This window comes from Aspergillus uvarum, assembly GCF_003184745.1.
Source record: "Aspergillus uvarum CBS 121591 unplaced genomic scaffold BO82scaffold_17, whole genome shotgun sequence".
NCBI classification, from domain to species: domain Eukaryota; kingdom Fungi; phylum Ascomycota; class Eurotiomycetes; order Eurotiales; family Aspergillaceae; genus Aspergillus; species Aspergillus uvarum.
In genome coordinates this window covers 225,570-246,642 of record NW_020291314.1, presented here as the reverse complement: position 1 = coordinate 246,642, position 21,073 = coordinate 225,570, and the positions used below count along the sequence as shown (strand labels likewise).

Genomic DNA, 21,073 nt, shown 5'->3' with positions numbered 1-21,073 from the left:
TAAGTCTCCTCTTCCAATCATGAGCCAAACTCCGAAAGAGTCACCAAAGCGTGGGATCACGACTCATCGAGATGGTCACTCCGTGTCGATCGTTGACTGGAAACGATTGAACTTGTGCTCAGCAACGAGTGGTGATTGTATGGGTCACGGTACGAGGGATGTAACTGATGGAAGGAACGGGGATACAATTCGAGCCCGATAAATGGTGAGGACAGTAGGCCGTGACTGTGGTGGTGTGGTCAGGGATAGGGATAGGGATAGGGATGAGAGGGTGGATGGTGGTAATAGGCATGAAGTCAGTGCTTGAGGTTGGGCTATCGGTGCAGTAGCTTGTGATTGTGACGGTGCTGCAACCCGAGCTCGATTCATGCTCACAGTGAGTGGTGATGATCAAGGTGTGGTCGGCAATAGGAGTGGAAATCACGGAGCCGCAGCTGGAGTGACTGCAGTGGCTTGTCACGATGGTAGAATAACTCGAGCCTGTAATCGAGGCGGAGGTCATAGAACCAGTTCCGTGACACAAGGTGGTCGTCGCCGTTGTTGAAGTGGGAGTAGGAGTATGGGTAGCAGTGAGGATGGGCGTCACCGAGCCAGAACAGTGCGCAGATCCAGACACATGTGGAGTACTCGCTGGTGGAGCACTGCAGCTGGAAACCTGAGTGCTAGATGGAGAAGGGGTAGGTTTACTGCTCGGTGCAGAAGCAGCGATACCCGCACAGACCTCAAATCCTGCAGGCAGGTATTCACACATTTTGTTGGGACCCACCACATCGGGATTCCAGGCATAGAAGTCCTTGACGGAGATACCGTTGGCGAGGGTGATCAGAAGACATGTATCGGTCCTGTAAGCAATTGCTTGTTAGTGTCGGCGGAAGACTCGGACGCGAGAAATTGATCTTCTTTCATGGAAAAGATAAGAAAAAAAAAAAAAAACGTTATACTCACGGTCCGACTAGCCACCACTTGTTACAATCACGAGTTACTCGAGGTTGATGAGAATAGGAGGTGGGGAAATCGGTGGGTGCAGGAAGTTTGGCAGTACGAGTTGAGGGGGTCGATGCATCACCAACACAGTAATAATATCCAGGCTAGGTTTGAGCAACGTGTCAGTCTAAATGTTAGAAGGGCGCAATAGGCAAATATCAAAATAGATCGGAGAGAAGAGGTCTAAAGGGGATTGATCGCGACGGTGGGGGCAACCATACGATAAGTTTAAGACACTCCCTTCCAAGGTTAGGATTCCAAGACACGAACTGCTCTCGCGAGAACGTGCCAAACATAGTCACAATCAAGCTGCAGGTATCTTCCTTGTCGGCCTGGTACCAAGTGGTGCAATTCTTCGCTGTGCCCTGCGGCGTTGGCTGGGGCGGAGTGGTAACATGTGGAGGAAGTGGGAGGTTGTCATAGGCAGCGATGCAGTAGTAATACCCGGGCCTCAAACCGGAACAGTCATCCCTGAGAGCTGGGTTCCACTGATGAAGGAGCTTCTCATTCAGTAGACCGTGTTTGAGTAGAATTCTATCGCAAGTATCATTCTGCTAGGATTAGACTCAGATCTTGATGGAAGGAGAGGTGAAGTACATACTGCAGCAGCCTTGTAGAAGGACTGACAGCTCGGGATTAGACCAGCCTGTGTCGGGGCAGGGACAGCTGGCTCGAAGGTGATGTTTCGAGTCGGGGTGGGAGTCCAGGAGGCGTATGGCGGAATGGAAACGTTAGAAGAGCCAGTGGGGTAGACCAGAGTCATACCAGACCCGCCTGAAATCCCCACGCAGATCCAGTAGTCGATTAGAGGATGCTCGCAGTCTTTTTTCAGCTCCGGATTCCATTCCAACCTGTGTTTGTTAGCGCAGTCACTGGAATTCTGACAAGCAGGACTTACAGCTGATCTAGAGAAAGGGAGGCACCAGAACGCTCTGAGATTGTCTGGCAAGAGTCGCCTGGCTTAACACGGTACCAAAGGTCGCAAACACCCGGCTGGCCTGGCTGTGTCTTGGTCGGAGGCCAGGTTGTCTCAACCGAGCTAGGGTTAAGAGGCATAGTCGACATAGTTTCTGAGGTGACTGGCACGCGCGCACTGTAGGTGGATCCAACGGAGAGGCTTGTGGTATTGGCTGGTGCGGTCATAGTGGCCTTACTACCTGCCACAAGAGCCAGCAAGAATGCCAAGAGGAGATGAAAGAACGCCATCTTGAACAGATCTCGCCTGATCTGAAGGTAGATGATGGTAAACGAAAGAATTCGCAACAAGAGGTTGCAAAGGTAAAAAGACTGGATAAGGGGGGTAATGGCAAGGAGGAGAGAGGAGGGGTGGAGAAGAAAGGTGGAGGGAAGAGAGGAAGGGTGAGGAGGAGTAGAAGCGAAAAACAGAGAGGGTGATGATACGTGATATTATATAGCTGGAAAAAAAAAGGAACCAAGCGGGGAAAGGGTTTTGATCAAGAGATAAGTCTAACATTCACCTTATGCAGTCTGGTTTACAACAAATCACATTCCTAGCGTCACTTCACAGACCTTCTTGATTCAAGGTTCAGTACCAAACAAGGAACAGATATCAGAACAAGATCACCTCCAGATATCCCACAATTCTGCCCCTTCTGCAAGCCTAAAACTTTGAAAACTCCCAAGACTTTTCCAGAATCAATCCCTCACGCCGCATGAGCTGTATTGCTGGAACATTTCAAAATGAGGGCTTCTTGGATCAAGCCAAAAGGGCTCCCAATTGTTCGCAAAGGGCGAGTTATACATCTGCACCAATCCTGCCACGTCTCCAGCAGAAGGTACCCTGTTTGCCTTCCAGGTCTTACCGTCGTACGTAGTCAAGACAGGCCCCTTACCCGCAGCATCAGACCCGTAGAGCATGCATGAGTCCCAATCGACGTCGTCGATGTGTGGCCAAGGCTCCCGTGGTCCGATGATATTCGCCGGGAAGGGCAGAAAATACGCTGCATTAAAGCCAGCCTTCGTAGCAGTCCACCAACTCACACATAGTCCATCAGGCCCCCAGATCTCCTCCTCAGTCTTGCCTCTGGTCTTCTCTTCGAAGTCAATCAGGTTATTACAGTTAAACTTGAAGATCCAGGACCCATGGTCAGTTGGCCTCCACAGAGCCGGATCCTGGTGCTCGTGGATAAGTCCAAATGCGTGTCCGATTTCGTGAGCAATGTTGGCAAGAATAATGTCTTCATTCCAGCCTGCCGGGGTGGAAAGGTACATGTGGGCAGGTTCGAGCCTGACTTCCGGGTTCGGTACCATCGGGGGCATGCCAACGCTGGTGACAAACAGGTTAGGAGTGTCATGGACCGTGAGGACGTCGAAGATAGCGTTTTGGCAGATAACTGCGGATGTAGGGTGTAGTTTGAAGGTTTCGGGCAGGCCCGCAGCGTACCATAGTCGCATGGCTGTACGGAGCAGTGGTTTGTATTTTTGTTCGGCTGCTGGAGACTCATAGCAGATGGAAACGACCCCGTTGGGCCAGAGCCGGTTGACATTGGCCCAGGGACTCATTTCTGCCCATGTGTGAACCCGAGAGCCCAGGGAAACAAAGGCCAACAGTAGCAACAGCAGTCTGTTCCAGGAGACAGAGAAAAGGATCATGGTGATCACTGGAGACTAAGGCTAAGATGTCAGCACTAGCAAGACTTCTTACAGAAGATAACTCACTTGGTCTGGACATTGGTTGTCACAGATGGTGACGGGGACTGTGACGATACATGGGTTGAGAGAAGCTGAAGGTGATGAAGAAGACAAAGATAAAAAAGAAGATGAAGGAAGGTAGAAGAGAATCGGAGAGGTCATCATATCATGTCAGAGAAGCAAGAGGTAATTTTTCTCATATGGCTAGGCACTGAGTGAATGTGTGAATATCAGTAACTCTTAAGATAAATTACTCTATATGATTTGATCATCTCCCACCCTCGCAATATAGAACAACCTCTCTTCTCCATCGTTCTTTATAACCTCCACCTACGTCACTACCAGCCATCATGACTACCCACAAAGTCATCCTATTCCTGCTTGCACTGCTTGTGTGGCAGTTTGAAACAGTGACAGCATATTCAAGCAACCATGGAGAGTTTCTTCCTCGAGCTCCTGTTGGTGCTGACGATGAGTATACCTGTTCGAAGACCAAGAGGTGCAAGATCGGATGCTGCGGTCCTTTGTAAGCTAAACAGGTTCCGAACTTAACGGTTCCTGGCTAACTTGGAGGCACCCAGAGACAAAACTACTGACACTGGCAACTGTGGCTATGGCTTAGACTTCTGTGGAAAAGCATGCAGTGCAGACTGTAACCGCAAGAGCGAATGTGACCCAGGCTGGGGACGCGAATGGTCGGTTGCCTCACACTGCCCTCTCAATGTCTGCTGCAGCAAGTTCGGATTCTGTGGTAAGTCTACCTTTGTGATTGTACTAACAGCTCAGGCGAGACTACGATCTTATAACTTGTTGTACTATCATTAGGAACCACATCCAGTTTCTGTGGGGACGTCAAGGTGCTCTCGCCTGAGTGCAATGGAAAGAGTGCCCAAGGACGGACTATCGGATACTACGAAGGCTGGAACCTGGGGCATGCATGCGGAAGTCAGTGACCTAAAGTCTTTTTCTTCTTTGCTCTTGAGTTCTGAACATCATTGCTAACCCGAATCAATAAAGAAATGACGCCAGAACAGATCCCTCTCGGCTACTACACCCATCTCAACTTTGCCTTCGCGTACATTGATCCCCATACCTTCCACATCGCCCCGATGGACAACAACACAGCATCACTGTATAGGGCAGTGACACGCCTGAAGCGCAAGCAACCGAACCTGCAGGTGTGGATCGCCATCGGAGGCTGGGCCATGAACGACCCCGGTCCGACTCAATTTACCTTCTCTGACCTGGCGGCCTCACAAGCCGCCCAAGACGCATTCTTCGAGTCGCTCCTCAGCTTCATGAAGACCAACGACTTTGATGGAGTGGATTTGGACTGGGAGTATCCGGTGTCAGAGGACCATGGCGGGCGACCAGCAGACTTTGCCAATTTCGTGACGTTGCTGAAGCGACTCCGGGAGCATCTGAGCCAGTCGGGGCGAAGATACGGTATCTCAATGACTCTGGTGCGTTGCTTCGATCTTGTGATCTTTATTTCCGGAGATTATATGTCGAAACACCCGAAACTAATACCTCGCGAAATCCATAGCCCGCATCCTACTGGTACCTCCGAGGCTTCGACATCATCAATCTCGAGGCCCACGTCGATTTCTTCAACATGATGACCTATGACATACGTAAGCTTGTTCCTATTCTCTCTTGCTCCACTTCCTCCTAACAACCATACTAACCATGTCCATGTCTTAAGACGGAACCTGGGACAGAACCAACCACGACGACCCCTACAAAGCCTACGCGCACACCAACCTCACGGAAATCAACCGTGCCCTCGAGCTCCTCTGGCGCAACAACATCAACCCCGCCCGAGTCAATCTGGGTCTGGGCTTCTATGGCCGCAGCTTCACGATGAAAGACCCACAATGCATGGCGCCAGGCTGTCAGTTCACAACCGGCGGCCGCCCCGGCGAGTGCACGACCACCACCGGCGTGCTGTCCAACACGGAGATCCAGAAGGTACTCAACGCCAACGCTACAGGGACTCATGTTACATTGTACAAGGAGGATGCCGTCAAGGTGCTCACGTGGGATAAAGTTCAGTGGTTGAGTTATGACGACACGGAGACGCTGAAGCTCAAGCTGGAGCTGGCGAATCGCCGGTGTCTGGGGGGCACGATGGTGTGGGCGGTGGATCTTGATGCGGATGGGATGCTGATCGAGGCGTTGGGGTCGGCGATGGGGAAAAGGAAGGCCCAGGTCTGGGATATAGGGGAGATTTATTCGTTGTTGATTCCGGAGTGGGGCACTGAGGATGTGGATGATGTGTTAGGGTGGAAGAAGAAGCATCACGATCAGCAGCAGGCGCTTATGGGGTGAGGATTCTTTCATGGTTGGGGATTCTACTTTGGTTGATCTATTGGAATCTGGAAGAAGTTTGCTCAGGGATTACCCTGATTCAAGTGTGAAAATATGCGATGTTCTGTTTGCTAGTTTGTTTGAGATGAGAAATACAATTTAGTTAACTCAGTATCTTCCAACTTATCTCAACAGTGGGAAACAGTCCAAGGGCGAAAAGGTAGATCAACATTGTGAAGCAGATAGCGCATGCAAACGCACATACACATGCTCGTACCGTACCTGCAATGCATGCCTTACAAAGTACTCAACCTAACACCCATGAGTGAACCCCCCGGATGCGCGCTGCACAGCATTATTGCCAAAGCACCTGGGATTGCACCAAATCGGGGTGCGGAAGAAGACCTCCCACTCCATGCCATCCTTCTCCTCTGCGCCATTGAGATACTTAAAGTCCCAGGCCGTGACCCCGCCCCCGACACAAGACTTGGCGTTAGGAAGCAACGATTGTTGACCAAAGTCGCCCGTGGACCAGCCGCGGCCCCGGATCCAGTACGAGTCCCAGAGCCCGCGGTACTTGCTGTGGCAGCTGCCGTCGACCTCGCGGATGACGGACCAGGGCCGCTTGAATGAGTTCATCACGTTGACCTCGTAGATGTAGTTGCCGCGCACCCAGCGGCCGCCGAACTTCCAGTTTAGGGGGTTGTGCTCCGGGTCGTTGCCGTCGCACGAGTTGATGACGCGATCGAAGCTCTCGAGGCACTGGTGCACGTCGAATTTGGCGCCGTTGCGCAGGGTCAGGCGGAACCAGTGTGTGTCGGGCGTCTGCTCATCGAACCAGCGCTCCGAGCTCCACTCGCGCTCGTGCGAGCTGGTGGGCGGCTGGAACTCCGTGCAGAAGGTCTTGTAGTTGGCATTCATTAGGTCGGGAGAGGCATAGTCCTTGCGGCCATCCGGCTGCCAGCATTTGAAGATGTTGTCCATGGTCTGGCACATCGGGTTCGCGGCCTGCATGATCACGGCGCGCTGCGCAACGATCTCGCTGAGCACAAACGAGGCGATGGTCTTATGACCGAATTCGTTCGGGTGGAAGAATTTGCCCCAGCCATCGGGGAGGCCGACATTGATGGAGCCGACGTCGGCCGGGCAGTTGGGGGGAGACGGGTCGCGGGGTTTAAGGAGCAGGCTACGCTCGATCAGCTCGGCTTCGACGCGGGCAAGATCGGTCAGGTTGGTGGTGGTGTTAGTGGTGTTGATTCCCAGCATGGGGCGCAGTTCGCCGGCCAGCAGACTGGGGGTGTCATCGAAATGCAGATTCACTATAGCTTCCACTTCTCTCTTGCGCAGCTCCTGATGTCCATCAACTGCGGTGTCTGGTTTGAAGAAATGCAAGTATGGCTGTCTGGGGTCGGGGTACTCGCCCGTCGTGCCAGGGACACAGAACTGTCCTCTCATGCCGTACCCCACAAAAGCGTCCCAATCAGCGATCCGGATGTAGGGATTCTGGTACACATGCCCACGGACGCCAAGAATCGTCTCCCGGATTGCCTTGTTGATGTTGATGACGAGCTGGTTGAACTTGCGCCGACGCTCAATCGTCAGAGGCAGCCCACTGACCACCCCCAGACGGGGGAAAGACCAATCCTGGTGTGTGGCGCACTCCTCACTCTCGAGGTTGAAGAATTGGCCGTACAGCACCCAGACAATCATTCCGTTGTAGCTGAGCTTGTACCTCAGTATATCGATAATCTCACGGATGTTGGGCTTCAGGATGGTGTCAATGTTGTGCTGCGCCAGGTCCAGGACCTCCTGGCATTTGTCTTCGCCCTGAACAGGTAGGAAAATGCAGGTCTTGATGATATCGGCCTACTCCAGATGTTAGCTTCTGCCTGCCTTGGTAAAAAGAGCGAGGTACAGCAGGCAAAATCATACCAAGCATAGATCATTCCCTCCAGCGCTGATGACCACCACGTCGTGGCCGGTGGAAAGACTCCTGGCCTGCTCGAAGATCTGCCCCGTTCGAGCTCCACTGCAGGCCTTGTACTCAAAAAGCTTCACCTGAGGGCCAAAGACGTGCTTGAGCTGACCCGGGTAGGACTGATCGTAGCGAGAACATTTGCGGTCATCGGCACGCTCAGTCCAGAGTCTGCCACTACCAATCCCAGCAGTATAGCTGTCTCCGACCGCTGCCCACTTCTTAACCCAAGTGAAATCGTGAGGTGAGATGGTAGGGCGATCGTGTTCATGAACAGTGACATTGTAAACTGAATCTGATAACGTCAATGAGACCGCGTGACTCGCTAGAAGACACAGGAGGAGGATAAGGATCATCATGGTATAAATGAAACAAACTTGATGTTGGCAACGAAACGATCAGAATACAAGAAAGGAAGACAAGAAAGGCTAGCAGAATTTCAGACAAAGGAAACGATAACGAGCGTGGTAAAAAGGAGAGATGGTGACAGGGAGAGAGTTAAGAGAAACGGAAAGTTGTAAAAGACACAAGCGAGATGCGAAAGGTATACACAACGAGCCACAGAAGTTATTAATATTAGCAAGATTTCTTTTGCTCTCGCGCTATACCAAAAGCAGGTATATTGGATTCATGAAAGGCTGCTTACCTCCATTAGGCTACAGTGATAGTGGAAATACTCACACTTCAATGATAACCACTCTGGCCAGGCTCGCTCAGCAACATCAAACCACGTGATCACAACCAGGCTCATGCGTCCTAGGAGATGTTGTTGGACACAGGACTCAAGTTGCCAACGCGTATAAGATCTTGTGGTTCTGCAATCTGAGGTGACAGTATACTCGTGAAGTTGAAATAGAGCCCACAGAAGCCAGAGACAGAATAAATCGCTCTGTGAAAGAGTTCATTTCCAGGACTGTCAGAGCTTGAGCGCGTAGGGCTGAGAACATCGGCCTTTGCATCAAGCAAGTTGCTCGGAACCTACGCGAGAGTTTGGCCCTACCAATCTACCTGCGACCATGAGACTAAATCGGAAAGAAGTCCTTCCACTGAATATACCCTTAGATTCTATAAATTCTTATTTGAGAGCCATCTGTCCCGACTGAACAGTCATGTACAGCACATGCTATGAATAAATCCACCTACTGCGCCGACTCATCCGTTTCATTCGAACCAGCAACCACATACATCTTCTCCGTCTTCAGCCGATCCAAAGCACTCTGTGGCAATTGCAACGTGTCCGCCACGATCTGCTTGGGGGTGGATCCGATCCATTGGCCGAGCGACACATCTGGTTTCTGGTTAGCGAAGAATTGCGAGAGTTAATATGACGAGCGGAAGAAAACAAAGGGCTTACCAGAGAACTGATCCGCTTGCAACACCTCGACAAAGACCAAATCCTCATCGCCGGTGTTCTCGATATAATGGCTGTTAGACTGAGGGAAATACCCCACGTCTCCAGCGCGGAAGTCAAAAGTAGTGGCGGTGCTGGGCGCAGTGAACAGAGTCGCGCGACCCTGGCCCTGGATGAAAAATGTCCACTCGTCGCTGGTCGGATGCCAGTGGATCTCGCGCATACCGCCCGGATGCACGGTGACCACGGCAGCGGCGAAGTTGTCGGCGACGGGGAAGGTCAGCGGATCGACGATCTTGACGGATCCGCCTTCCACCTCGTGGGCGGGCTGCTCGGAGAAATGGTAGGAGTAGCTTTGACTCTGGGGGACAACGCCCGCGGTGCCGGTCACATTCTGCTCGCTGATGTTGGCTGGCGCGGGCGTGCCGGGGAAGATGTACAGTTCGTCCTCGGGGATATCGTCGAAGGCGGCAACGGGGAGGTCAAAGTTTTTGGCCAGGACGGATTTCTGTCGACCAGTATATTAGCATTAGAGGCTGTGAGCAATAGCCGGGAAATTGAGTCAAGCCTACAGGTTGGTGGGCGAACACTTCAGTGGCGAGGAATGTGTTGTCCTCGGAGAAGGCACCGTCATCAAAGACCAGTAGAAACTCTACCCCGGAGTCCAGGGCTTGGATCGAGTGCGGGATTCCACTAATTGCACATTTCAGGTCAGTGGTTGATTGGAAGACCAAATAATCAAGCTCATGTCGCAAAAATAGGCACGTACGGAGGGAAAAACCAGACATCGCCGGCTGTTACGTCATCGACAAACGTCTGGCCATTTTCGTTCACAGCCTGTGCAATGTTAGTGAGGGTATCTTTTGAAAATCCAAGCGATTTTCACAAACAAAGCTCACCTCAATCCGACATGATCCGTTCAAAACTAATGACCACTCGCCTGCAACATGCCAGTGCAGTTCACGATACGCCCCAGCCTCCAAGCGCATATCCACCCCGGCCATTTTTGTGGCTCCTGGCATCACCACGGTATTCTCCTGTCGCGCCCATCCGGATTCATTCATTCCAAGCCTATCTAATCAGCATTGCTTCGGTACTTGCAACGAGCCGACTTACCGATTGTGACTGAGTCCTGTTTAACCCGTCAGTGGCGAACTTTAACCAGACGAACAAGAACACTCACCCATGGGCCATTGCGCATTGATTGTTTGCCCTTCATCCGTGCCAGGGGGCGCCAATTTGTCACTGTTGATGCGATCGTAGTAGGTGTTTCCTGCATAAGTGTGACATTACATAAAAAATTCTGTTTCTCATCCTTATCAAACGAGAAAATCTTACTTGGACCTGGATCCGTCGCGCCCTTATCCCCTCGGATCGGTTGCGGGCTATCCGAATCCTCGAAATCAAGGTACACGCCGAGATCGGCGTCATCCGTTTGACCAGCCACCGGCGTATACGTGATGTCTTCCGTTGTCTGATCGGAAAGCGTGTTCGACGAGGAATACCCAATTAGATCTTCCGATCCTCGCAGTGGGGGGTTGCTCGTCGGGGCGCCTTGAATTCGCGAGGCGAACAGCGTCGCGAGAGGGAGGGAAAGTAACAATGTAGACTTCATCGTGTCTCTGCGCGTGAGAAGCTTGAGAAGAGGAAATTAAGAAGATCAGGATGGTTGCTTGGACGAAAAGAAAGGAGCTCTGCAATGCGTCCTGCAGCTTCTTATTTAAACCCCTGGCTCAATTTTGGGGTCAATTGTTGGAACCAAAAGGTCGCGGCAAGCCTTCCCCTCACGCTGTAGCTGGTTGAGATGACGTTGGATCATGAATGTTTGCTGCTCAACCTTTTGTTTACCCCTCACGAAGCGGAGACATGGCGGGAATGGCTAGGGCTGCAGCCATTGCGCAGCTCGCTGGCTGGGCGCACAGCTGCTTACCGAGTGGAGATACTGGTAACTAGGAGTCCTCAGAGACGGTGTTTCTTTTATGGTCGGTCCGTAGGTGAGCTAGGCAGGAGATGTAGGTAGGGAGGGGCTCATAAGGGCTAGCTGTCTGGGAGTTGACTTCTGCGACACAATGGTGGAGCCGGGGGGACCTTGCTGGGCGAAATTACTACGCAAGCACGGTTTGTCCACATCTATTGTAAATCTGCGGCACACGTACGATGTGCAGTAAGCGAGTATAGCGATCTGTAGTGGAGCTTATTGGATGCCGCGTAGTCAGGATTGTAAGCCTCTGACGGACACCATAGCCAGCCCACTAACGGAAGCGAGGTGTGTATGTACATACAATACTGCACATCTCCCCCTCCCGCGTGCGGGGAATTCTTGTCCAATGCTTGATTTTCCCGGCGCAGATGATCCAGTCCCAATTATGCAGCTGCATGGAGCCGCGACAAAAATGGCTTAAGGCCGCTAGCCAGACCCAGTCGTGGCTGTTGGGTTCTCCAATCCGGGAGCTCGGCATCTTAGTCGCGGCCCCCGGATCAACCAGGAGGAATGCTGGTTGCTTTCCCCCGCATGATATCAGATGCTTTTAATATCGCTGCCACTGTTGGCTGAATGAGTCAAAAACACTGGACGGAAATACTCGTTCCCGGGATGTCTAACCATCCACTGCGACGCCCTTCAGCGACGCCATGCACAAGCCCGGTCCAGGAATAGCAGTCATCTCCGCGCATCACCGAGCCCTAATTCCGACGAGTGGCACGGACCTAGTATGTACTCTCTTCCAGATCAAGAATCCACTTCGAAAGCCCGTCATCTTACTCTCTAGCGGACACTGTCATCATTGAACAAGCTGTCATCCATTCTGTCCTCATACTTCTCCTTCTCCTCACGACCCCTCATCTCATCCGCCTTTTCCGCATACTTTCCAGCTGACCCCCCCTTGCGTCTCTCCCTTCCGCTTCCGCTTCACCAGTGTCAAATAGCGGTGTATATTCACAAACCACGAAGGGACGAAACGACATGAGAAGAGATGAGGTATTCGCAATCGGGCTAACCAGAGCGGCAACCTTGGGAGCCAATCCGCTCCACTCCTTCCCGCGTCTACCTCCTTGACAACCAGGTAAACCTGCTTTTCACTTTCATCATGACCCAATTACCCCTGCACGCGGGATTTCTAAATCCTTCAGCCTGGTTATGCAAGGAGTCAGGCTCAAGCAAGAACTTTCCGTGTGCTGAGCAGAGAATTATTTGGGGGCGATTTGAATGGAAGTTAGCTCTGGGAAGACAACACGCCTGCCACTGTGCACACTACTACCCTCCGTTGCCAGATGATCGTTAGCCATTTCACAAATTTATCGTGGGCCTAATACATTGGCTACATTATGAAGAACATTCTGAGGTACAGGATTTCAAAAATCTATTATTGGACATCTCTTAACCAAATTTCTTTATTATCGCAATGAGACTTGCAAGTAATCTGACCATGGAAGGCAATACCTCCCTATGATGGAGAGGGAAAAAAAGGCAGGTATGTTCTGAGCAAGATTGCGCCTCGCGGCAGTATATGGTGCTAGTCTGATACCTGCGACTATGCCACTGCATTGACTTCCTATCATGGTTAAATACATTTTCAATCTGACCAGGCCAGGTTGATGCGTCGCTAATCAGAAAACCAGGACCCGAAGAAGTAGGAGAATGACTTCTACCCAATGGTATATTCTGTACCGTCACTATTATGCTGACCTTCTCTGCTGTACAAAGTCTATACGCTTATTGACATGCTTTTCCTGTCCTACTTTCTCATCTGGGATCAGGAAACCTGCCCTACATCCAGGGTCGCTCCATCCCGCACAATACATATTTCAAGGTTCTTCATGAAATGAATCGTCACTGAGAACCCTTAAAGCATCTGGTTCCATTTACCAAAAGGATTTCCCTCTGTCATACCACTTCCGTCTGATAATAGTTAGAATTGAGACCCATGCTTATGTTCATTGCCTCTGCAACCTAGTCGTCTTACTCAGCACAACCCTCTTCGAGTTCCTCCCTATATACAAGGCTCCATGAATTCCATCACTATGAAGAGGTGCATGCCAACTGCGGAGCGCCTTCCGCATTTTCCCAACCCTCGAATAGACACGGTGCCTCGCTGCCGTCATCATATCACTACCAAGATTCCATATCCAGTCGACAGCGGATGATCCTGGCATGCGTACGTGTCAAGCTCAAGGATGCAGGCTGTATCCTCCACTACACCTCCAAGCAAACAAGAGACAGCCCGCAAGTCTCGTTACTCATGCGCCACTGACTTAATCCGTCCCCTCCTTCCCGAGAGCACGGAACCCGAAAAGCAAACACCATTTGCACATCCCAGCCCTTGGAAATCACCCAATCAGTGAAAGGACAACCCCTCTTCTCGAATGGGGCAATGCCGAGGCCCAGAACAAGGATGGAAAAGAACAGGCCAGGCGGGTCACTATCCAAGTAAGCAAGCGGCCACCGGGGTGGAGATCGGGTCAATGCGCCAGGACCTGTGGCGGTCGCGCAATCTCTCCTTGCTGAATGGCATACTTGAGTATCTTCTCTCCCATCGGCTTTTTGGGGTCCTAGTTTCCTCTCCTTACTACAACTCCGTGAATTTCAAGTCGTTATAATGCTATTTCGGGCCTATCACTGAATGTCTGGACTGGGAATATTGACCGGGGTACCTGACTAGGGCACCGGTTATCACGGCAAGGACGGCAAGATCGAGGCTCCAAGGTATTTTTAGCTGCGTCTGTACTGTACATTCTTTCTAGCGTTGCCGCTACGATCCGGGTTTTGTCTGCTGACGCTGATTTATGATAAGGTCATTACAAATGATCTGCGGATTTGGTCCCGCTGTTGGTTGAGCCCCATCTTCGCTTCACTCGATAAGAGATCGATAAGAGATCAAGTATTCAATTGGCCTAGCTATAGGACAAATCCAGCCCTACGAGGCATGCGGATAGACTCATATTTGTCATACACCCTGATTTGTACGACTTTCTGAGTCTCTTATCAGCTGTCTTTCCCAGCTGATCTTGCAGTGTACTGCCTTTCACCAACGGGTCCTTCAGGCAGCAGTGCTACGCGATCGAGATCCACCTGTTGTGTGAGATTTATGCGGTGCACAAGATCATTGCGCAAGCCGTGGAAACTTTTCGCAGTTGAACTTCCTCGTCTTCTGTTCCATGGCAATCACACTGTGTGTCGCATTTATCCCGAATTAAGGAAGGAGCGACCCTCAGTCGCAGACCACCTCGTCCGATAGAATCCCCGTCTCCGCAGTCCACTTTGGTCATGAGACAAAATAGCTATCGCTCACTTGAAGAGGACTGCTGAAAATGACGAAATGCAACCCCCCTTCAGCCCCATCCAGACTTTGAGCTTACCAGTGTACTGTACCTGCTACAACCAAGCATTAAGAGCATCAAAGCAAGAACATCTGATTGACGTCTGCGTAAGACCCGCTAAATTCATCTTGAATACAGAAAGCTAAACAGTCTTAACCCCCGCACCCTGAATCAACACCTTGAACTCTTCCTGCGCCTCCGTCCCCAGCATGTGAAACGGCTTGCGCACGCCCCCGGTGGGGGTGCCCGTCAACTCGAGCCCCGTCTTCACGGCAGCGGCATAGTTATGCGACTCGAGGAAGTTGCAGACCGGCCAGGCCTTGGCCCACAGCTCGCGGCCCTTGGCCAGATCCCCGCGCACGGCGACCGCCTCCCACAGCTCGACCGCCAGCTCGGGGATGATGTTGGCCGCGCCCCAGACCCCGCCGCGCGCGCCCGCCGCCAGCCCGTAGAATGTCAGCGTGTCCCAGCCGTTGAACGCGGTGATCTTATCCGACAACCCAAACAGCATCTCCGTGAGGGCGGGTGCGTCGCCCGACGTGTCCTTCAGGTAGCGTACGCCCACCTCCGACAGACTGGCCAGCTCGGTGGGCGTCAGTTTCAGGCCGGTGGCGGAAGGGATGTTGTAGTAGACGATGGGTAGCTGCGTTGCTTGCGTGATCTCAGTCATCAGGGTTTTGAGCTCGGTTAGGCTGACTGCGTCGTAGAAGGGGGGGACGACCATTAGTGCTGAGGCGCCGGCCTGGGCGGCGTGGATCGAGAGCTCGAGCGTCTCCCTTGTGGTGAGGCCCCCCGTGCCTGCGATGACGGGCACGCGGCCGTCGGTGTATTTGACGACGAGCTCGGTCAGTTGCTTGCGTTCGGGGATGGTCATAGCCGTGAATTCGCCGGTGCTGCCGCCGGGGACGAGGCCGTGCACGCCGGCTTTGATGAGGCGGTCGATCAGGGCTTGCAGGCGCGGGGCGTCGATGGCCGTCTGGTCGTCGGTGAAGGGGGTGATCAGCGCCACCATGATTCCGTGGAGGTCGGCCATTGTGTTGGGTGTGGTGATGTCGGATGGATGCTTTTGATCCAGATTGATGATTAGGGATTCGGGTTTGGAGGAGAGAAGACTGAGCACACTCAAGGATTTAGACTAATAGCTATTGACTGAGATAACACTGAACAAAAGCTCGAACGGGCTATCACTTAAATACCTAGCGCTTCTGGCGACAAATTCGTTGATAGAGGATGTTTCTGAGCTGCCCCTCCAGCTGATCGCCTGAATTGGCAGGTGGTTCCGCGGAACTCCGAATTCGGCAAGTTGGCGGCCATCGGGTCAGCCCTGAAAATTGGGGGTAGATCTGAACACAGACATCTGATCAGGATGTCTTTCCGAAAATGTGAACTACTCCCTCAGGACTGTCATACTTATACCTAGACAGGGTTTATCGTGAAGCGGGTCTCGACGTCATATGTGCACAGTACTGGGTAGGAGTGCGACCGGAGCCTCCGATCGCAAAGAGTGTGTTGATGCCTGCAAGTGAGGGCTCTAACAGATTATGAAAGCAACCCATTTTCTGCGAGCAAAAGCCCGCAGAAGAGCTTTTGTCCGGAACTATAAGTTTGATGCGATGAGGAAGACATTTACTGATTTTGGGGACAATAGCTCCAACACTCGGATTTCGACTTCAAAGTTTTAAGTGTATTGACAACGATATTCAGAAACGTCACTCGATTATCTCGCTGAAGCTAGGTACAAGAAACAATCACTGCCTTGCCGTTTCACCTTTATATACACACTTGCACATTCAGGAATGGCCAAAACTCCCTAATTGTCATTATTGGCGCAGGACCAGGCCGACGAAACCCCGGATCTCTCGTAAGACGAGATGATGCTCACTATAGAGCTATAGGTGCCCCCAATCGTCAAGAAGAAGCCGGTCAGGATGACCAAGATACACCAGGCAACCATCAAGCACCACCTCAGAGACTTCTTCTGCCGGCCCGGTCCCCAGTTATCGTACAGCCACATACATCCCATCGGTTGGAAGCATAAAGATGTTGCCAGAAGAGCTCCCACAAGTGATACCAGGTCGCTGAACACGGGGATGCTGCTTGCGACGATATATGCGACCGAGGTTACGGTGAAGGTAGACCCAAGCCAGACGATCCAGTGCGTCCGAGTCTGACCGGTCAGGTGTCTGGTGCCTCGAAGGATGCGGATAAAGATGTGTTTGGCGGGTAACTTGTGTAATGTTAGTTGAGGGCGAGGCACGGTAAAAGGATCGAAATCAGCACGGCGAGCACTCACATGAAGCATCAGAGTGGCGGAGACAGCCAGCCCCGGAAGAGCAAACCCGTAGCTAATCTTCTTGATCAGGATTCCTGCAGAGCCGAGAGCGGGCGATGCAACGTGGGATCCGCAGTAATAGTACACGACCGTTCCAACTACAATGTAAATGACCGTGACAGTGACTTGACAGATGGTGAGGGCTCGAGTGAAGTGTCGCGGGTCACGCATCTCCGAGACAATGTTGAAGAATGCTGGGGTCCCCGCGTAAGTCAATGAGATGGTGGAGAGAGCAGTCATGGCCTCGACGAAGGTCGGATTGCCAAAGAGCTTGTAGTCTGGCTCTGGGATCACACCGTCTGTCATCGGAGCATGGCCTTGAATTCCAACAGCGATCGTGAGGATAAAGACTGGCAATTGTTTAATTCCACGTGAATATATGGAGGGACTCGGCTCAACATACCTGCAGTAATGATGCATGCAGCACCTACCCAGGCCAGCCAGCTGATACGACCAAGAGTTTGGATGCTGGAGAAGAGCAACCCAATAACGGCAGCGACAGCCACAAAGACTGCAGTGCAAGCTCCGTGGTCGGAGAGCGCGTTCAAGGAAATTGACATGCTCAGCAGAGCCGAACCACCAACAAAGATCCAGTCTACTAAGAGGTTAGAGCCCCGGTCAAAATCATTTTGAAGGACGAGCTCTCACACAAGGTGTATGCTGCACCGAGTAACTCATAACCAAAGCGTCCAGACAGCATTTTCCCCACGTCGTCGATTCCATAGACACTGGGGTGGCGTAGTTTGAAGACACCCACCATCCAGTTCGACCAGGACGTCATCCCGGCGATTGTGAGAAGAAGGATTATTCCGGGCACGATTCCAAGAATGTCGAAGACTTTTGGCATCGAGAGAACGCCCAGGCCGATTTGAGTTTTGATCATAAGAGCTGTGGTTCCCAGCCAGCTCACCTAGGCCTGGTCAGCTTGATGTGATGGTTCATGCAGTAACCCCTAGAGAGCTCACATTACGATAGTTGGTATCGCCTTCACGAATCTCACCGAATACAGCATCCTCTTGAATCGGCTCGCTGGATGTCTCATCGATCTGTGAGTGCACAGTGGCAATGCTGTCCCGGTCAGGGTCAGGGTTTTCTTGTTTCTTCATGGCAGACATAGCGTTGATAGAGGATGTAGAAGACTTAGAGATGAATTCGGGACAAGTGACATCCCAATATCCCTACGAGTACACTGATTATTTAGACTTGACGCATCCCCGGTTATTGCTTAATTGCGCTTAGTGTGGCCCACCTGTAAGATATGGGGATGCGGGGAAGCAGATAAAGTAGAGAATATGGAAACTCCTTCCGGAGAAAAGTAACATGATAAGTGCTGCACGTCCTCATTGCACCGTTACGCCGAGGGTGGGGTTGGGAGATCACCTTGCTGCGGCTCGAAGAGCCAGTGACATGTCCATTCTCGAATCAGTTTCTTATCGGGTGCATATCACTCCCAGCATGTTTCTCACGCTGGAGGTCATCAAGAGGCAAAGTCTTGATTGCAGGTCAAATCGTACAGTCATGTCGATATCGGTAGATCTGGCGGGATATCTACCTAGGCAGAAAGCCTAATAGGCAAGTGCTCCCCTGCTGCACATTGATGTGCTCAATCATCTTCTGATAACGCGAGAGCGATGTTCTAGATATGGACTTATTGGGCTTATCGAGAGCTATGCGTGGTTTCTCCTTCCCGTGACCATTATGCATAACATGGCCCATTTAACGTATCCAACTCACTCATGGATGCTTGCCTTTACCCAGTCCGGTATATTATGCCCACAAATACATATCACAAGTGACTCCTTGGAGCCTCATCTTGCCTCACAATCGAGTCAACCAGCTCCCGCACCTTCATCGCCACGCCCTAGCTGAAAATATACCCCAGGCCAGCAAATCCGTAGGCATGCACGACATCCCCCTCGGCTTCGAGTCGACATCCTCCTTTCCTCCCCGGCCGAAACGCGACGATATCCTTCTGAACATCCTTCTCCAGATCGACCGCCGCAAGACCGCCATTCGTCATCGTATTCACCCGCTGGAGGATATCCGCACGTAGATCTCTATCAACGTTACGCTCCAGATTCCCGGGATGGCCCACGCCTCCAATAATGGCACCGTTTGTGAACATCCGCGGGATAACGTAGGTGTAGTGCGAGCCCTGATGCATCATCAACTCTTCGACGAAGTCTGTCTTGACGAACATGGTCTGTTTGCGAATCGCGTCCACGTTCTTGTCGCCGGCGAGAGTGTATGCACCTAGCCCGGAGGCGTGGACGATGATCTTCGCTCCGGTGATCTTCTTGGCTTCTGCGATCGAGCTCAGCGTTTTCCGGATGAAGGTCACCCCACGAGCCTGCAGCTGTTTTTGAATCCATGGGAGGAGGTATGTGGGATTGATTGTCATGGAGGTATATGTAAACCCGAGCTTCACTCCATCGGGCAGCTTTTCTTTCGGGATCCATCGGTAGCGCGGCACGATCGCCTTGTACCAGATGCTGGAATCGTCTTCGCGGTCGTCGTAGTGTTCCGTGGCCTTGATGACCTGGAAATGTTACAGGGGACGGGTTAGCGGGGAGGTCACGGCACGAGCAGGATGTGCACTTCGAGTGAGTGGCCGACTTACTTGAACACCGCTGGTTGGATCCCGATGTGCTAAGGCCGACTGGCCCAATCTTGAGTTTCATCGCCCGGTAGATCGCGGGCCACGATGGTCACTTTGTAGCCGGCATCGGTGAGGGTCAGAGCCGACAGAAGGCCGATGATGCCCGAGCCAATAATGCCCACTTTCTGCATTTTTGGTGGATGAGGGGGTTGTTGAACAGTTGAAAAGTGAGTTGAGATTGCCAGGAGAATCGGTTTACGTTCGAGGTATTTACATAGATAGCGACAGGAGCTAACTATTTACTGTATAGTTACAAGCCGATAGGCCCAAGATAACACCGGAATCACTTGCCGGAATCGGGATGTCCAGTTGGTATTGTCAATGCAGCATAGTAAAAACAACAAACCACGACAATAGCACAGCGCGCAGAAGAATATTCATGACAAATAACAAACAACGACTCAGAAATTCGCCAGACAGACAGACGACCGAGGTTACCGTGAGGGCTGATACTGGCCAACCAGGGTGCGCTGTGCAATGCACCCCGGGGCTACGCCCGACCTTTAGAGAGGTCGTTGGCCAGTATCAGCCACTCACCTCCGACGTTTCGCGAGATTGAAAGCTGGCTGACTCCGCCATCCACCAGAAGGTATCCCAGATCTGGGCTCTTTGGCCCGCCTCCCACTTGTATGTAATAACTGAGTACTAGGATTTATTAATTCGGAAGCCCAATCTGTCAGCGCAACGGGAGAGGGTTCGGATCTGACTCCTTTCATCCAGCACAACAAAACAAAATTTTTCACAGTTGGTAAGGACTCCGTAGCAAGTAACCCTTTCCTTCCCGGCAAATTTCCTCGACAGCTGGACGGACCCTAGATTATGATTAGACACGCCTTATAAATCATATAGTGCCCTTACCCATATAGCCCAGAATCTGGGCAAGCGCATCGGCGAAATTGTCCAGCCGTTTGGCTTCGACTATAATCAGCTGGTTGTGGGGATGCTCATGGTCACGGTACCATATTAAATAGTCCGAATTTCCCGTTACTGCAATATGATGGCTTGGGATCAAGATTGTGAGCCTAGTCTCAAAGTCTAGGGCCATTCGATTCATGCCTGGACGAGCACTCAGATCAATATCGCTGACAAGCGCGAGAAGAATCTTATTGAGCCGTGCTCTTGCTTTGGCCTCATTCTCGACGCTTCCTTTGGCGAGGTAATTGATGGTGTCGATTTCTTTTTCTAAAGTAGAATTTCTGGCTACTATACAGGATAGAGATTCCATTTATGATTGGCCCATACCCAGATTTGGAGGGCGCTGTCTGCCCAGAGAGGGCCAATTGAACGTCTCTGGATTCTCATGAATCCCAAAGTATAAAAACATCTGCGCCATTGTAAGACGGCTGAATGGGATACTGGTAGTTGCTGCTTCGGACAAGAGTATATGCCGCCTTGCTGCCGCGTCAAGCTCCTCCAATTCGCGAGTGGGACTCTTGGGTGGTGAGAGGGTTTCAGAGCGCTCAGGGCCTTCCCCAACTCGGAAAACATCTTCAA

The 21,073-nt window shown here is 51.8% G+C and overlaps 8 protein-coding genes across 8 annotated transcripts; 1 reads left to right on the top strand and 7 right to left on the bottom strand.

Annotated features, from left to right (window-relative positions):
• Window positions 1-118: 118 nt before the first annotated feature.
• On the bottom strand, window positions 119-2,190 carry BO82DRAFT_363488 (LysM peptidoglycan-binding domain-containing protein; the record flags this gene model as incomplete). The annotated part of the gene is made up of 7 exons (XM_025636904.1): window positions 119-314; window positions 376-662; window positions 722-842; window positions 946-1,088; window positions 1,206-1,538; window positions 1,586-1,835; window positions 1,883-2,190. The coding sequence occupies 7 exons, from the start codon at window positions 2,188-2,190 to the stop codon at window positions 119-121; spliced, it is 1,638 nt and encodes a 545-aa protein (XP_025493507.1).
• Window positions 2,191-2,640: 450 nt separating this feature from the next.
• Window positions 2,641-3,507, bottom strand: BO82DRAFT_400698 (uncharacterized protein; the record flags this gene model as incomplete). The annotated part of the gene is made up of 1 exon (XM_025639212.1): window positions 2,641-3,507. One exon carries the CDS (start codon window positions 3,505-3,507, stop codon window positions 2,641-2,643), a length of 867 nt encoding a protein of 288 aa, XP_025493506.1.
• A 479-nt stretch (window positions 3,508-3,986) lies between these two features.
• On the top strand, window positions 3,987-5,967 carry BO82DRAFT_373349 (glycoside hydrolase; the record flags this gene model as incomplete). Its single annotated transcript, XM_025637368.1, has 6 exons — window positions 3,987-4,162; window positions 4,218-4,387; window positions 4,462-4,581; window positions 4,654-5,099; window positions 5,183-5,270; window positions 5,342-5,967. 6 exons carry the CDS (start codon window positions 3,987-3,989, stop codon window positions 5,965-5,967), a joined length of 1,626 nt encoding a protein of 541 aa, XP_025493505.1.
• Window positions 5,968-6,258: 291 nt separating this feature from the next.
• BO82DRAFT_411819 (SGNH/GDSL hydrolase family protein) lies at window positions 6,259-8,280 on the bottom strand (the record flags this gene model as incomplete). The annotated part of the gene is made up of 2 exons (XM_025639809.1): window positions 6,259-7,812; window positions 7,879-8,280. The coding sequence occupies 2 exons, from the start codon at window positions 8,278-8,280 to the stop codon at window positions 6,259-6,261; spliced, it is 1,956 nt and encodes a 651-aa protein (XP_025493504.1).
• A 731-nt stretch (window positions 8,281-9,011) lies between these two features.
• Window positions 9,012-10,959, bottom strand: BO82DRAFT_390985 (putative oxalate decarboxylase). Its single transcript, XM_025638545.1, has 8 exons — window positions 10,611-10,959; window positions 10,456-10,545; window positions 10,389-10,404; window positions 10,172-10,343; window positions 10,042-10,109; window positions 9,845-9,965; window positions 9,276-9,780; window positions 9,012-9,209 (listed from the first exon to the last, which is right to left on the bottom strand). Exons 1-8 carry the CDS (start codon window positions 10,885-10,887, stop codon window positions 9,061-9,063), a joined length of 1,398 nt encoding a protein of 465 aa, XP_025493503.1. The 5' UTR covers window positions 10,888-10,959; the 3' UTR covers window positions 9,012-9,060.
• A 3,771-nt stretch (window positions 10,960-14,730) lies between these two features.
• Window positions 14,731-15,621, bottom strand: BO82DRAFT_411816 (dihydrodipicolinate synthase family protein; the record flags this gene model as incomplete). The annotated part of the gene is made up of 1 exon (XM_025639808.1): window positions 14,731-15,621. One exon carries the CDS (start codon window positions 15,619-15,621, stop codon window positions 14,731-14,733), a length of 891 nt encoding a protein of 296 aa, XP_025493502.1.
• Window positions 15,622-16,346: 725 nt separating this feature from the next.
• BO82DRAFT_411810 (amino acid transporter) lies at window positions 16,347-18,152 on the bottom strand. The gene is made up of 5 exons (XM_025639807.1): window positions 17,886-18,152; window positions 17,569-17,830; window positions 17,324-17,515; window positions 16,882-17,270; window positions 16,347-16,815 (listed from the first exon to the last, which is right to left on the bottom strand). Exons 1-5 carry the CDS (start codon window positions 18,033-18,035, stop codon window positions 16,399-16,401), a joined length of 1,410 nt encoding a protein of 469 aa, XP_025493501.1. The 5' UTR covers window positions 18,036-18,152; the 3' UTR covers window positions 16,347-16,398.
• A 629-nt stretch (window positions 18,153-18,781) lies between these two features.
• BO82DRAFT_373344 (FAD-dependent oxidoreductase) lies at window positions 18,782-19,710 on the bottom strand (the record flags this gene model as incomplete). The annotated part of the gene is made up of 3 exons (XM_025637367.1): window positions 18,782-19,459; window positions 19,541-19,579; window positions 19,624-19,710. The coding sequence occupies 3 exons, from the start codon at window positions 19,708-19,710 to the stop codon at window positions 18,782-18,784; spliced, it is 804 nt and encodes a 267-aa protein (XP_025493500.1).
• Window positions 19,711-21,073: the final 1,363 nt, after the last annotated feature.